General features: G+C 38.0%; 3 protein-coding genes across 4 annotated transcripts; 1 reads left to right on the plus strand and 2 right to left on the minus strand.

Moving 5' to 3' along the window:
• Nucleotides 1–44: 44 nt before the first annotated feature.
• On the minus strand, nt 45–5001 carry LOC110061601 (uncharacterized). 2 transcript variants are annotated; one of them, XM_089283015.1, is made up of 3 exons: nt 4922–4995; nt 3099–3216; nt 45–2081 (listed from the first exon to the last, which is right to left on the minus strand). In XM_089283015.1, the coding sequence occupies exon 3, from the start codon at nt 1969–1971 to the stop codon at nt 1111–1113; it is 861 nt and encodes a 286-aa protein (XP_089139141.1). In that variant the 5' UTR covers nt 1972–2081; nt 3099–3216; nt 4922–4995; the 3' UTR covers nt 45–1110. The 2 variants fall into 2 exon arrangements, with proteins under 2 accessions (XP_089139141.1, XP_020624093.2); XM_020768434.2 differs by lacking the exon at nt 3099–3216 and having other exon boundaries at nt 4922–5001.
• Nucleotides 5002–7268: 2267 nt separating this feature from the next.
• Nucleotides 7269–7941, plus strand: LOC149117368 (uncharacterized). Its single transcript, XM_089279483.1, has one exon. The coding sequence runs from the start codon at nt 7467–7469 to the stop codon at nt 7818–7820; it is 354 nt and encodes a 117-aa protein (XP_089135609.1). The 5' UTR covers nt 7269–7466; the 3' UTR covers nt 7821–7941.
• Nucleotides 7942–8888: 947 nt separating this feature from the next.
• Nucleotides 8889–14542, minus strand: LOC110061602 (uncharacterized). Its single transcript, XM_089283016.1, has 6 exons — nt 14401–14542; nt 13766–13850; nt 12710–12850; nt 11014–11157; nt 10344–10471; nt 8889–9032 (listed from the first exon to the last, which is right to left on the minus strand). Exons 1-5 carry the CDS (start codon nt 14434–14436, stop codon nt 10344–10346), a joined length of 534 nt encoding a protein of 177 aa, XP_089139142.1. The 5' UTR covers nt 14437–14542; the 3' UTR covers nt 8889–9032.
• Nucleotides 14543–16503: the final 1961 nt, after the last annotated feature.

Genomic DNA, 16503 nt, shown 5'->3' on the forward strand with positions numbered 1-16503 from the left:
CAATCCGTGTTAATCTTCTCCATCCTTAACCATCCATAACCATCCTTGTTCCTTTATAGTTTATTATTATATAACTCTTTAGTGTTTTTCTATCTTAGTAAACTACTCTTTTCAGGTTTCCTTCAATTTAACGGTAATTTTGTACAACTAAAAAGCCGTGACTGAGCTCCTTTCATACATGTATGCGGACACCGGGAGACGAACCCGGGAAATTTGATTCAGGATACATTCACTAGCCCACTACACCATCGGTCCGCTGGCTTAACTCTTCATGGCTTTCAGTTAATAACTTGCCCTAGGAGCAACAGGTTAGCGCACCAAAGTGTTAGACTGAATGACCATCGAAATCAACATCCTGGTGAGATTTCGGTTTTCAGTCCTTCGTCCATCAACTTAAACAAGCCTCGGTTAGTGAAATTCATCTGACAAATCATACATACATACATACTTTAAAATATTGAACCTCCCCATTAGGATGTTTTGTGGAACAATAACATTAAAATTTCCAATAACAATAATAGTAATAAAATGGAAAATTTGCTCCTTTTATATGTTCTCCAAAATCATAGCAAGATAAAATACGACATTTACAAACACCTTTACCAACAACTGTTTGATCAGGATGTCCACAGCCAACATCTGTTTAATCTTCCTTGCCTCAAAAGCCGTATAAAAGCTTTCACGATGATTTGTATTTCAGTCACGCGATTACACTACCACGCTACATAGTCCGCATTTTACTCAGTGTATTACGTGGCTGGAATAACAACCTCTCACTGAAATAATCCGCTTGTCATGTCACGAATGAAAAGTAACTAGCTCGAACAATCTGGGAAACAACATGTAGGCAACTACATGTACATGTACGAACAAACACTCCCTCTTATATAATTAAACTGAAACCTTTGAACAATATACAATGTGAGAAAATCCACTAAAATACTTCAATATTTTTTTTCCAGCTGGAATTTCTGGTTTATGATGAATCACCCCACAGTTTAACACAACAAGGACGCAGCTCTCACAAAAGGGATGGGGAAAAAAAAGGCGTAACAACCTTCTGTTTGTAGTCATTGTGTCTGTGGACCCGTAAGCTTGATTACTTAAAGATCAATTCATGTGGATCTTTCTGTCACGTTTGTCATCTGACTTAATAATCGATATGCAACCACTTTCCAAATAACTCTTGAATTCAGATGCTCCACAAATTTTCTTGTTTCCTTCTTTCGTCACCAGCTCGTCTCCCATGTGTGTTGCACCATGCCGCACAAGTTGATATTTCTGAGCAAAACACCTGCTGCACTGGTTACATGCAAATGGCTTCTCTCCTGTATGTGTTCGTTCATGATTCTGAAGATGTTTCTTCTGTCCAAAACGCTTGTTACACTGGCTGCATGAAAACGCTCTTTCACCTTCATGTATCACTTTCTTATGAACATGCAGGGACTGCTGCTGTCTATACCTCTTGCTACATTGGTCACAGGCAAAAGGCTTCTCCCCAGAATGTATCTTTTCATGGTTGTGAAGAACTCCTGATTGCCTGAAGGCCTTGCCACACTGTTTACATTTGAAAGGCCTGTCTGCTGAATGTGTTCTTTTATGTGTGTGAAGAGTCCTGGAATAACGAAAATATTTATCACAGGTAGTGCACTTGAAAGGCCTCGCTCCTGTATGTGTTCTTTTATGGTTCTCTAGATCCCACGACAGAGTAAATCTCCGATCACACTGGTTGCATGCGAAAGGTTTCTCTCCAGTGTGCACTAAGTTATGTCGCTTGAGTGTTGCCATCGCTCTGAATGACTTGCCACATTGACCACATGTATAAGGTTTTTCTCCTGTGTGTATTTTTGTATGTTTATGAAGACTACCTTTAGAACTATAAAACTTGTGACACTGTTCACATTTAAACGGCGTCTCCTGAACTTGTGGTGTTGTATTTGAGCAGTGTTTTTTATCTCCACCACTTGCCATGATGGCTGATTTTAAAACTATGGGATTCAAAGGTTCTTCCAGCTTCCTAGGTTAACTACAAACACTTTTACTCAAAGGTCACATCTCCAAGCGATGCAGCTTTGCAAAACCTTTGAAGAAAAACAACAAAATTTAAACAAAAATCAACATCTGAACATGTACAAATTATGGGCAATAGATGATCAAAACTGCTAGTTTCTACATGCGCCAGTAAAAAACTAAGTCTGTGAGAGGCCAGTTTCCTATACCGCCAGAGCTTATCCTGGTTTCTGTAGTATAAAGTGGCTAGGGGTATTTCTCCTCCCACCGCTGAATGGGATCCTAGTCCATCACAGAATTTATCCCTCCCCCGTCCCCTCCACCTTCCAGCATTAAATTTGGCAGTATGCATTTATACACCTGGAGGGAGAGAGGCACAGTGTCTTCCCCAAGAACACAACACAATGGCAGAGGCTAGGGTTTGATCCTAGATCCCTCGATCCGGAGTACAGCGTCCTAACCGCTAACGGCACCGTGTCACCAAAACATGCTTCTGTTCAGCAGACAACACAAAAACTAACCAATTATTTTACGTTTACCTAATAACACAAAGGACTACTGCTGCAAATAAACAAACAAACAAACAAACAAACAAATCAATCAATCAATCAATCAATAAATATATTAAGTAAAAACATAAAAAAGAAAAAGAAAAAAAGGCTGCCAATCAAGGCCTATGATTCTGACATCCTGTCCTTCCAGGGGTGACATTAACATTTTCAGCAGGAGGGTAACTGGTTTTCACAGGCAGGCAAAACTTTTTGAATTCAACTGCTTTTTACAAAAAAAAAACTTTCCTCTAAATGGTCAAACTAGGCAGGCAGGCAGGCAAAATGTTGTCTGCATGTAGTAGGTCAATTTGCCCAGTGCCCATCCCTTATTGAAACCCTGCCTGTCGATAACTCTTTGTGAAAGAGCTGCTACTTTGAAGTACTGTTGAGAGCTATGCTAACTGATGAAGAGTTATCTCAGGCTGAAATACAACATAAAGTGGCCTAACTTGTCAATCTGACCCATCTCCAATTGTCCCTTAGATCAAATATTGACAAGGAAGTGCCGTAAGCACAAGCATGAAGGATGATTCTCACTTTATCCTCTTCCTCCTTCACACAATCCCCTCTACATCCCTCAGAGTTTCATCCAATTTTTCTCAACTCTCGCCGGCTTTCTTTCAGGACACAAGAGCAACTGAGAATACATCAGTCTCTGAATAATGAATGAAATTATCGACAAGATATCCATTGGTAGGTTCCATAGCAACAAATGTCAGGTATATTTTAATACTATGCTCCTGATGACTTGTTATGATCTGAGCTATTGATGATAACTAAATGTGGGAGCAGAGATTGGAGATTGGATTTCTGTATACTCAGTCTGGTTAATAGAGACAAATTGTAATAATTTGCATACATTTCGGTTTGAGGCAATCTAAGTTCACCTGGAATGTGTTTCACAAGCATATTGTTATCATAAATGGTAATAATTATTATTAGTATCACCCAACTAGTGGACTAATGCAAATCCTGGATTTTAATTGGTTAAATTGGCACAATCAAGCGTGATGCTTTCTTTCGTGTTATTCCCAAATAAATATTTCTTCAACTTGCATTTGCTAACTTTATCATTGCCTATTCTGTCTGACTAGTTGGGTGATACTAAAACAATTAGACCCTTTGCCCTCAAGGGCCACGGATCAATAGCCCATTCAGCTTCGCCTCGTGGGCTATTGACCCGTAGCCCTTGCAGTCTAATTGTTAATTAGTGATCATTACTGATCTATAAATCATCTTTTTTTCTCTTTGTTCATTACTCTGGCATCATATTTTAAGACCATCAGTCTATAAAAAGTTTTTTTCTATTTGCTTTTCAAGCACAACAACAAAGAACAACAAGTGACCCCCAAGCAGTTCAACATTGTTGACCAAAGCTAAGATTTGAGAGTCTTGATTTACTGTTTACTGCATAATCCCAAAAAATAAATGAAATAAAAATGTACGGACAATTAATTCAATTTGACAAACAGAAAAGAAATCTCAATAACAATATATCTCAATATCTCATTGCAGTGTTTAAATTTTTAATAAAGTAAATCATGTCACTCCAGCTGTAAGACAACAGACTTATTTCCAGTTGGGATCATCTCAAACACTCCCGTCCTGTCCAATAGAATGAAACTCAACCATCAGAATCAATCAATCAATCAATGATTGCTAAATCATTAAATACACATTCATATTGGTCCATATTGGTCAATCAATGACCAATCATTAATAGTTACATGTAGATTGAATGGAATCTTGAAGAAACGAATGCAGTCAAATTGCCATAAGTGAATTAATTAGTCAGTCTGTTATTGGTGCCAATGTATGCATGACTGCAATTAAGGCACTTTAAAGCACAAGAAAGAATTAATGAGGTACTTGATGTCACAAGCCTCAATCTAAATGAAAATTAATGACAATCCATGACAATCAGCACAAAACAAAGAAAGTGGATGGAACTTGAGATTGTAAGTCACAAAATTTTATTTGTCATTTGTCATTGATTTCCAGCATCAATTGATTGGCGATATAGATTAAGTACTATAGTTTATAATTGGTTGTTATCAATCATAAAGTTTCACTGATGTTCTCCTAGGCTTCGGCTCGGGAACATCTATCACGAAGACAATAAGTGCCAATTTGCGCCCTGAATTTTTTCCAGGCTCCGCTCGAAAATCGTAAACACGGCCGTGTGGATAATTTCTTCACTTTTCATTCAGTTACATTTAACAATAATTTTGTTTATAGTTTGATTACACAGTGTAGATAAACCACGTCGTGCTCATCGCAAATAGGAGTCCACTGAGCCAAAATCGGACTTAACATAAATCACGATTACTAAAAATATGTTGCTAAATACATTTTCCTACCTGAATTGTGGCAAAATAGTCAATAAAAAGCTAACCATGTACAACCTCTCGTCTGGGGCAGAGCCGCCAATTTCGAGCCCAGTTTCCTTCGCTCTACGGTCAGCGGCAGGGTCTCCCGGTGATGGTACACATGTCATGTATGGGAACACAATTTGTACCGGAGCACACATCGGTTGAAGTAGTTCGTCTAGTGTCGCCAGGTAGGATAATATTTGTGTTATTCTGAACAAAATATGTAGTTCCTCATCAAAATTAAACCCACAATTCTCAAGTTAACTATTATATGAGGCCAAACTGTCGTGAACATTGCCTTTATTTGTGTTAGCTGCGAAGAAAAAGACTATTATCGTGTCGTTTTGCGGGCGCAGCGGCCGTATAACTGGTTTTCACATGACGTCACCAAAATTCGAATTACAAAACTATTGATCTTCCTGAGATTTTACTTAAATGATGTATAAGAGCAGCTGAAAACTAATATTCATACAAATTTTCGCTCCGACTGGGTTCTTGGTTTTGTGATACACTACGCTTAAATTTCTAAGCTTTTGCGTGACGCGGAATTTACATGACGGCCTAGAGAGCTGTCATGATGGTTAAAAAAGTGACTTATTTCGGGGAACTTGGCTATCTGAACAGTTCATGTCTTAGAAAAAGTCTTATTTTAATGTTTTAGAGTTCCTCGGGGGATAAATTTACACTTTTGTAGCAAAACTCAGTGACAGATGTTTCTGTTGGTTTCCGGCCGCCATGTTGGTGCCCATACGGATGGGCACCAACATGGCGTCTCCATACAAATCTCTATAAATTTGGGTAAAAAATTTCTCCGCATATCTCGCATAAGAAAAATTGCTGTGACCAGAATTTTGGCGAGAGTCTTTGCATATTTACCTTCTTTCATTTCCCAGATTCTGGACTTTATCTATTGGCAAGTTTTGATTTTTATTTTGATCTATTTTGAATTGCGTGACACTGAAAACCAGCAATACAAGGAGAGAGATCTAGAGAAATTCTGCATAATAAATAACCGTACTTACCTAATTATTAAAGTGATGGCACTGTTTAATTTGTCTTTAGACAGAGCAATCTTAACCCTTTCGCGCCCAGTGTTGTCCCCAGACAACAGTTGGAGGGGTAGACAGAGAACTTATTTTGACGTCATCAATTCCTACGTCAGCAGATTGTGCTGATAAACAACTAACTCAGGAGAGACAGAGCTTCCCGTACGTGTGTCCAGTTTGAAAATTGACGAAATGCTGACAGAGCTACTGGATTGATCAATGTCTCATTTGCAGGTCTTTAGAACGGTCAGTACCAAGACTTTTGCAACTGATAGAATGGAAATAAAGAGTAGAAGATAGCGAGAAAAGAAAGACTGAGAGAAAAAAAAGGAAAGGAAGAGGAGGCAGGAAAGAATTTTGGCTTACGCCGATGCGCTGAAGTAAAATATTGCTCATTAGACGATAGAAACTAGTCGAAAATCTAGATGAAATATAAAATATTGCATTCCAGGGCAAAATTGAGTGTAATTTAGCAACATCGCATGTCAAAAAAAAACATTTGACGGTAAAAATATACGTATTTCTTGGAGCAAAACCAAGCATAAACTAACGGTAAAAGCGCGCGACGTTTCGACCTAACTTCGGTCAAGCTTAAAAGTGAAGATAAAAAATTTTTGCATAAGTATAAATATAGAAAAAAGAAAGTAAAGTATGAAAATGGGAAAAAAAGGTGTCAAGAACAATAAAAAAACTGCATGCAAGAATAACATAATTAAAAGTGATTAAAAACTTTTGCACGAATTGAGTGTGACTGTACATTGAGACTTGGTCTCAGTTCATTAATAATAATAATAATAATAATAATAATAATAATAATGATAAAAATTACCTACAAAACAGCTACAATTGGCCTAAACACATATCTCAACAACAAAGACGATTACCACCTCAAAATTGCGAGGGATCACGACCGCGGCAAGAAAACAATGTCCATACACCATCAAGCTGCAAAATACGGACGAGAACTCAGCTTACCAGAAGCTGAAGTGGCAGAGAATGAGCCAGCCACGACCTATGCCCGAAGGGTCAAGCTGAAAGCCAAACACCAAGCTTTAGAACAACTCAAGAGCAAATGGGAAGAAAAGCCTTTACATGGTCAGTACCTAAAAAGAACAAAAGAGAAGGATGTAGACCAAGACAAAACCCACAATTGGCTGAGTACACCTGGCCTCAAATCAGAAACAGAAGGTTTCATTACTGCTGCCCAAGATCAATGCATTAAGACCAACTATTACCGAAACAAGATCCCGAAAGATGGCACCGACCCAATGTGCAGAATCTGTGGGCAATTTCAAGAAACAGTTGACCATCTTGTCTCCGGATGCCCTGAACTTGCCAAGACAGAGTACATACAAAGACACAATAAAGCTGCAGCATATCTCCACTGGACAATATGTAAACACTATAATATCAAAGTACAAGATAAACACTACGAACATGAACCAGCTACTGTGACAGAAAACCAAACAGCGACTATACTTTGGGACATGCCAATCCAAACCGACAAAGAGATAAAAGCAAACAGACCAGACATAGTGGTGATAGACAAGAAGGAAAGAACCTGTCTACTTATCTATATGTCTATTCCCACAGAAAGGAACACCTCCTTGAAAACAATGGAAAAACTCACAAAGTACAAAGATCTTGAGATTGAAATCGAGAAAACGTGGGGAATGAAAACAACAACTGTCCCAGTGATCATTGGAGCTTTCAGGCTTCTCAAGAAGGGAACAGAAAACTACATCGGCGAGATCCCAGGCAATATTAGAATAACAGAGCTACAGAAGACCGTCCTCCTTGGAACTGCTCACATACTTAAGAGGACTCTATCTATCAAGTAATCCAGCAGACTTATGACTGCCCTAGGCTCTCGGATTGAACTCGGCACCATAAGTTAAAAGCGGCAAGACTTCAAGGACTCATAATAATAATAATAATAATAATAATAATAATAATGATAATAATAATAATAACAATAATAATAATAATGATAATAATAATAATAAAAACATTTCATAAGTGAGACAGTCTGCACTTTTTTAAGGTGGTAAAATTCTCATTAATATCTCTTTTTACGAGCTCAACCTTTTCCAAAAGCTTGTGCAAAGTCGTGGTTTGAATTTTGCCGTTCCTAAGCATGTGTCCGCGATTGATGTAAAAGCGAGTTTTGAGACAGCTTTCTGGAAACTCGAGTCACATACACATACTTGAACATTTTCTGGATCTCGCAGCCTCAACTCTTCGATCTGTGACGTTAAATTATATTCATCGATCGAGGAAATAATGAACCATTTGGATAATGAAACACTCTTTCGCAATCTGTTTACTTGGGAAACAGAGAAATCAACAAGCATATTGGGGAGGATCGACGTATGTAGTAGGTGTCGAAGAAGTAGAACTCATGACTTCGAAGGCTACTGGGCACGTGAAACTGAACATGGAAAGGTTATAGAAAAGCTGAGCTATAAACATATGCATACATTGTTGCGACCTTTTTTCCCCACTAACTGCTACTAACGCTCGTTTTTTTTTTGTTGTTGTTTTTTTTTTATAAGAATATTGTTTTTCTGACCGAGGCTGAATATTCTCATTTTTCTGCCGATTTCAGAAAACAGAAAAGACACACTTGAAAATCTGTGGGAAACACTCTTGTCGTTGAATATGCGTCCTCAGAGAGCAACAAAGCTGTAATTTGTAAGATAGCGTTTGGACTCTATTCTTGGTGGTTTGGTGGAGAGGCGAGCTGAGCGCAAAGAAAAACTGAGGCAACCTGTTTTGATGGGTGCAATAAGGAGGTGCAATGTAATTATTTGATCTGAAACTGGGGATGTTAATCATCAAATAAAACAACCAACAACAGGAGCGTACTGTTTAAAACATCCCATTGAGTATAACTGAAACGGATAGGATTCAGTTCAAGGTAACTCTTTTATTTTCACAGCCATGCATGCTTTGCATATCTCTATATCGATGTACTTTACTACATTAAAGCCCTCTCTCTGTAACTTCTTCCCACGGCATTGCTAGGCGGGTCGGCTCCTCTGCGGTGTACACTGTCGGTTAACAATGAAAAAATTAACAATGTAAGGTCTATATAACTCCAGCTCAGTTTCTTTCTTACCGCTATTTATTCAACAGTTTCCTTGTAATATCCGTTATTTCCTTGGTAAATAAAGAGACCATATATAAAGGACGGGATGTTCTTCATAAAATCGGAGTTAAACCCCCAAAGCTAATTTAAAGGAGACCGATCTGGAAGTGACTGAAGCTTTGTTCCTAAAGGCAACCATCTTCAAACATGCAAACAATGATGGACGACAATGCCAGATCATTTCTTGGCGTGTAACCCTTAAAAATGACTATACCACTAGCCTACGAACAGGCTCCCGGAGAGCCCGAACGAAGCGAGGGAGCCTGTAGACATTCTGTTGATGCCGCCGTTCTATGATACCAGCTCCTGGTATCATGATGTAATTGGTTGAATCGCCGATTGTTGACATCTTTGAAATGAATATTTGACAGATCTTTGTAAAATTATACGACTCCAACGGTTCGTTACAATTGTGCATTTGCCGTTCTCTTTTAAGTTTCAGTCTCTCGACCTTTCGTTATTTCACAAGTGATTTTGAAGGGTACTTAATGCTCTGTTACGAGGAGGAATTTTAAGTAGAAGCTAGTGGAGTGGAGTCGTTTGGCTGTGCTATAGGTCAAAGGCATCGTTTCCGGACTTTCCGCTGTTTATGTGCTTGTCGCTTCGCAGAGTTTGACACCTCTATCAGGTGCTTATAATTTCTTTAGGCTCATTTCAGTATTGCAAAATATGTTTTAAGCTCTCTAAGTATTGGCTCTGGAGGGACAATGTTAAGTTTGAAATATTCCGTGAACATTTTGCTTACTTGCACTCTATATTATGATGCCCGCCCCGGCTATTTGATTAGCTCGATTAGAACTGTTTGCAAGTACCGAAAATGTAGCTTCTTGACAGGTCTAATTACCTCAATGACTGATTTGTTACAGGCTTATCACCAAGGGCGAAAAGGCACATCAAAAACAAAGTCTACAGGCTCCCCTGTCCCCGTCCCGATCGCTTTGCTCTCCGAATTCTTCTGTTTCGCGCTCGCCGAAATTTTTTTCCGTCCTCGCCAGGAGCCCCTATACCACCGAAATTATTTGCATTTCGTGCTTACACCCAAAGTGAAACCAAAATCCTTGATTTACACAACTTAGCGATCGAGACGACTGGTATCCCCGTTTTTTTTTCTTTTTTGATATGGGAGTTCCTCCTGGGAGGTACGATTCCATGCAGCAACACCTATCAATATAGCTTATGGTTAGTCCCATAGGATTGCACTTTGAATACCCACCTATTGAACACAGCAGATTCGTCCCTTGCATTGAAACATTCCATAGTTTTTTCGCTCGCCCGGATCACACACGTACTTGCATTTTCCGCTCACGCCATGGTAAATGTAACACCCAAGTTGCTCTTCCTCTAGATGAATAAAATATTGGTCAATTGTTTTATGGAAAGAAAACAATTTTTCAGACATGCATCAAGTTTAGAGTTTTTCCTTCTTACTATTCCTAATTGCTACTAGTTTCCTCCACTCCGATCTGGTCCGTACTTAAAAAAAATTCTTATCCCATTTAGTATTCCTAAAAGGCCATTTATCGTAATGACTGGTTTTAAGAAAAGAGTGCGTCCCTTTGCACTACATGAGATTTCACTACTCCTAACTCCAAGCCATTAACAGAAAGAAATTAAATTCGAGCACGAAAAGGAAGATAAGGCCCTTGGAGCAAAAGAGAAACCAACATTCCTTTGAATTTTTATTTCGTCTTCTTTGGAAATGGTCAATAAAAAAAGCATACATCACGGTAAAATTTCCTTAACATCCTTTCCATAAATCCAGACACAATATACTCCTGGGAAACTACCAGATATGATTTTTATTGTGATCTGTTTTGCTGTTTATGAGTAAAAGCGACATTTGTCGATATCCAAAGGAAAACCTTTCTTTCTTCTATACTCACCCGGCTGTTTAAAGCACCACTTAGTGTTAGGAACTGTCGGGTCCCAACAACAAGATTTAGCCAAACATTCCTCCTTTGTTATTCCGTAATAACCACATTCTTTGCGCTCAGAAGGAGCAACAGGGCAGAGTCCGTCAGGAAGATCTGTAATTCGAAAAGAGACAGAAGTAGAAACGTTAATTATCAACTGCAAGATTGTCAAGTTATGTTATCGGCGAATATTAAACAAAATTTCCAAAGACAACCACGTTGTTTAAATGTTCAATATCTTTTAATATACACTTTATTATATGGCTGAACTGGTCCGCGATATAAAAGGGAATTCTGACTGGTTCCTTAAGCAGTAAATTTTGATGGACCGCTTTTCCAATTCTTTACACAAAATACACAGTTTTTTTTGTAGAATTCTTTTTGCCTTCGATTCATGCTTGAAGGACAATTTCAGTGAAGTGTTCTCAAAACCGAAGCGAGAAACGTAAATAAATTATAGCTTAATGTGGCTTCCTATATATAGTTTTACGATCGCACGCGCGCTGAGGATGAAAGCTCGAGTAATCTACGCGCGCTCGACGGAAAACGTAAGTACTTTTCGACATTTTAAGGCGTCAACATGAGCACAAAAAGCAAAACTGACAGCGGATTTTCTCGCGTTTCCTTCGGTGAAATTCCGTAAAATTTGGCAGACTGGTAGTAAATATTTTACTTAAGTGGGAGCTCGTTTTTCAGGGAAATCTATAGGAAAACTTTTCTTCACAGCGCAAAAGACATAAATTTGCAAAAATTGAGAAAACTGCCTTACAAACCCTACTTTTTTCACGTTTAAAATTCGTATCCCGCAGGATGAGATGTGTAGTGAAAATTTTGGGCGGACGATTTCACCGAAGGAAATTCAAGAAAATCACAAATAAAGCCATAAAAAAGTAAAAAACACATTTGTTTGGGCATTAATAATTCAAGACTAAAACCCTAAATTTCAACAAAGTTAATAGTGAAACACTATTTAAGCATTACGTTTTACATGTAATAAATTTGAGAAGACTGGGTGTAAAAGCGAATTCAAAAAAAGCATTCAAAACATAACACTTGCGCGCGCAACGTCATTATGATTACCCTATGCCACCGCGCGCGTTCCGGCCGCCGAGAATGGATCGCGGGGACAAATCAATTTATCAACAGATTAAAAAGAGCCATTACAGTAAATACTTTTTTTAACTAGCTTGCTTGGTCCTTATTGGAGAACGATGATATTAAGGAATACTGGTTCTTTTTTTTTTTTTTTTTTTTTTTTTTTTTTGCAGGTTTATGGATCTCGCCAGCAACTCGGTCCATATACCGGCAAAAAAGAACTGGACCAATATTTCTCTAATACGGGCCTCAAGCGAGAGATTATGAAGGTAAAAGATAATCTCTTGCCTCAATAAAATATAGGTAGTTTAACAGATACTTCGCGAAAACCTCTGCGTTCAAAATAGAGGTTTGATAAGACCAAACTCCGGCTTTTAATAGTGATCCGACTGAAATCTTGTTATACTGCCAAGGTCCACTTATCTCTAGGTGCGTGTTCATTACAAAAGGAGGCGCAGAGTTTTCTTTGAATCCAAACCAAACTCTCTTAAAGACATGATGTCCTTGGTATGAAGTACAACAATTTAGTCGCGTCAAATTTCTTATAAAACAAACGTATTCCCGTACGTACGTTTGTATTTTCTTACGAAGCAGAACTTTGCATTTGGATCACTGTCGTCCCAGCAGCAGCCTCTCTTCAAACAGGTTTCTTTATCTATTCCAAGCCATCCGCATTCGTATCGGTAACTGGGATCCACATCACAGCTTCCAGCTAAAAATTAATTAAAAGAAAGATAATATACAGTATGAAATTGAGAAGGGACAAAATACTTCTAACGATAAGTAATAATTTTGTTAACTTATCCAAGACAAGGACATAATTAACTCAAGTCAGGTGGACATTCCAGATAAATAATAATGATAAATAAGTAAACTTAAAAAGATTTATCGTCCTTTGAATTACTAAATGAAGAATAATTTTGTGATCGTCCCAGTAAATATTGCTCTGTTTTTGTTGTTGTTGTTGTTGTTGTTGTTGCTCTTTTATTACAAACTGTTGCCAGGTGTAAAAATAGAGGAAAACAATGGGGCCATTTTATTAGAGACTTTTTATGATAACAGCTTCATGTCTTTGTTTGTACATGTGGAAAGAGAAAATGGAAGGACAATTTTATAATGTACGTAAATAATATCATTTCCACTTAGTACAGCTACTCTGCATTAGGTAATTTATCGAGAGATTGGTATTATTAATCACTTTTTTTTTTCCCGAAACGCTATCATGGCGATATTTTTCACCACTTGAAACATTCATAGAAATAAAGAACGCTTCACTGCCTAGTGTGAAAAGCACAAAAAAATTATAGAGCAACCTTTGATCACCAAGGCATAACACAGAGATTTTGATATCGTGTGGCATACACCATTAAACATTTAGACAGAATTTCCTTTTCCCGAAACGCTATCATGGCGATATTTTTCACCACTTGAAACATTCATAGAAATAAAGAACGCTTCACTGCCCAGTGTGAAAAGCACAAAAAAATTATAGAGCAACCTTTGATCACCAAGGCATAACACAGAGATTTTGATTTCGTGTGGCATACACCATTAAACATTTAGACAGAATTTCCTTGGGCTTTCTGTGTCCTTTTCTACAGGTCTATATTTTCAGTTTAAGTCTTACCTTCATCCTCGACAGCTGGCTTTCCAAACACAGTAACTGTTTCAATAACTAACAGCAATATCACGAGTTGTATTTCCATGCTGAGCTGTGGGTGCAAGGGAGCGAATACATGTTATCTTCTAGTTAAAAAAGAAGATATTTCTAATTATCGAGTGAGGTTTTGTTCTTTTAACTTTGCTATTGCCTGGTTCCAAGCCTAGGATGTGAAATAAGCAGGGTTTGTTGTGCTCTTGGACCGGCAATAACCCAACACGCAGAACAACAACAGCAACGACGAAAAACATTACGCGCTTGCGAGACATCCATCATAAATTTTAGAGGTCTGGAAGTACGTTGGTTGATACTATATGATCCTCAAGGAGCGATGAGACATTATTGATTTCTTATATATATTCAGGTTTATTTTATTATGTTGATCGAAAATGTCATGTCCACCCTTTAGAAAACAAGAACAAACTCGGCTAACTGGCTAACTGTAAAGATTAATATTATTGGTTCTGGACTCCATTACAAAACTCTTGAGAAAAAAGCACCGTGTTAAATTGGTGATAATGCATAAAGAAGATTTGGAATATCGAGATTTTAAAGTATTCATGTACTAATTATATTCGGAATACGCCAAAATGAGTACTCACTTTATATCCATGACCCGACGCTATTCCAAAAAGCATGTTCGGACTTACCCCTTTTTTGACTATAAAATGATTGATAGCAAAAGTATTTATTTTGCAGTGTAGCACTGTTCGAGAGCTTGGCTAACTTACCTGCAGAGGAGGAGAGCTTTGTTATAAATGTCAGTGGATTGTGAAACAACAACACGTGGAACACCATCTTTCATTGAGCAGCTGCGGATTTAATGTCCCCGAATAATACGGCTTAAAAGACCGAAGCCTTAAATGAATCCAGGTAAAGTAAACAATTTTACGGCTGTTAAAACTAAAATGCTATATATGTACGGCGGTTTTGTTCTTGTAAACCGGAACAAAGGACTCTACTTGCAGCATAATAAGAAAAAACCCGCCGTACCAAATTTGGAATGGCGGCTTTTCACACGGAAAAGACGGTATACAGTCAAGAAATTTCACAACCTACCTTAAGCTGACAAAGAAATGAGCTTAAAAGGTGTATTCCTCCAATGAGTACCCCCGAGCTGTTTCGCTGTACGCTCTGGTTATTGCCTTCCGTGTTTAAGTTCTATGCGCTCTGATTAATTAACGCGCAAATTAGTCAATTATAAAGAGCTTTGACACGTTTCGGTTAATTTACGTATTTGTTTAGTTGAATTTTAATACCTTGTGGACAAAAAAAAGCTCAGTGAATTCAATCTAAATCTGTTTTCATGATATTAAATTACCTACCTATCTCAGCTTTATATCTTAATGGTCTCTTGTTTGAATATTGAAAACGTTTTTAAGATTTTATTTGTGTTGGTTATATTAAACAGAAACAGTTCAAGGAAACGTTAAGCTTGCGCGAGACTATATTTAAAAACTAATCATGAAATAACAATGTGACTTCAGACTATCAAATACAACCACTGCGGGTGAAGTGGAAAAAAGACAGAGGCAAATTTACCACACGAGGGATCCTCTGATGTTGCTTCCCGTTGGGCAAGTCGTGAAGGCAACGTCCGCACTAGGCTGGAGAAATTTTTAAAACGCAGCTTTATTCAGTCTACGGCTTGGCGTACCGTCCACACTAATCGGTCACGAAAACGGAGTTTTGCGTAAACGCTCTTCAAACCGGGGAAATTCGAAAACGCCGGCTTTTCGTGTGGACGGAAAAAGATTTTAAAAAAGGAGTTTTTCGAAAACGATGTAGACACGATAATCCTGTATTTCCCTGACCGAGTTTTCTGCAACACAAAAATGACCGGTGATTGTTGCGTTTTAAACATTTTTCAGGCGTTATGTGGACGGAGAACATTTTCGTTTGCAGAGTGAAATTCCTCCGGCGTGATGTCACGGGGCCTAAACATCAAGAGTAATCATGCATCTTGCTCTATTGAATATTGAATGTTCTTCTCGTTTATGCTACGAATGGGGCATTGTTAAAGGAAGAAAGAAAAAAAAAGTATCGTAAATCTTTTAATTTGCTGGTCGAAAATACCAGATACTCAGGAGTGGTTCATTTTCAACCTAAAGAAAGAGGGTTTGCTGTGCATTTGAATATTTACTTGATAAGGGGTATATATATTCATGCAGGATTAACTGCCATCCGGCCAACAGAGACAATATATTTTTTATTATTTTTGTACACTTAACAAAGCTGCCTCGGGGAGAGAGTTGTCTCTGGACCCCAAGATCATTTAAAAGGGACCTAAGCGTGAACCGAAATGGTACAATATTCTGGACGAAACGCGCAAAAAATAATATATAATATTAATGGTTCTTTATTTACATGAATTAGTGAAACTGCGAATTTTACTGGTTGGTTATTACAGTAATCTAACTAAATTGAATTCTAACTCGACTAGCAGCAACTTTCCAAGCGTTTAAAATTAATTATCGCGCTAATCAAAATTTTGAAGCACGACGATCTACTTAGATGATTCACTTCATTCGAGGTCCCTGCCTTCATTAATATAACTTTGGTGAGGTTCTGTTTACCCTACAATGTAATCAAGGCTTTGTTCCGGGTGGCTCAATAATTCAGCTCTAATTCTTCAGCATTTCAATAGATCAACTTGAAGGAAGTTCAGTAGAAACCTTTCAAATACTAGGGGTGGCGAATGGTCC

Source organism: Orbicella faveolata, unplaced genomic scaffold (assembly GCF_042242905.1).
Source record: "Orbicella faveolata isolate gen_17 unplaced genomic scaffold, um_ofav_v1 contig_12, whole genome shotgun sequence".
In the NCBI taxonomy this organism is placed as follows: domain Eukaryota; kingdom Metazoa; phylum Cnidaria; class Anthozoa; order Scleractinia; family Merulinidae; genus Orbicella; species Orbicella faveolata.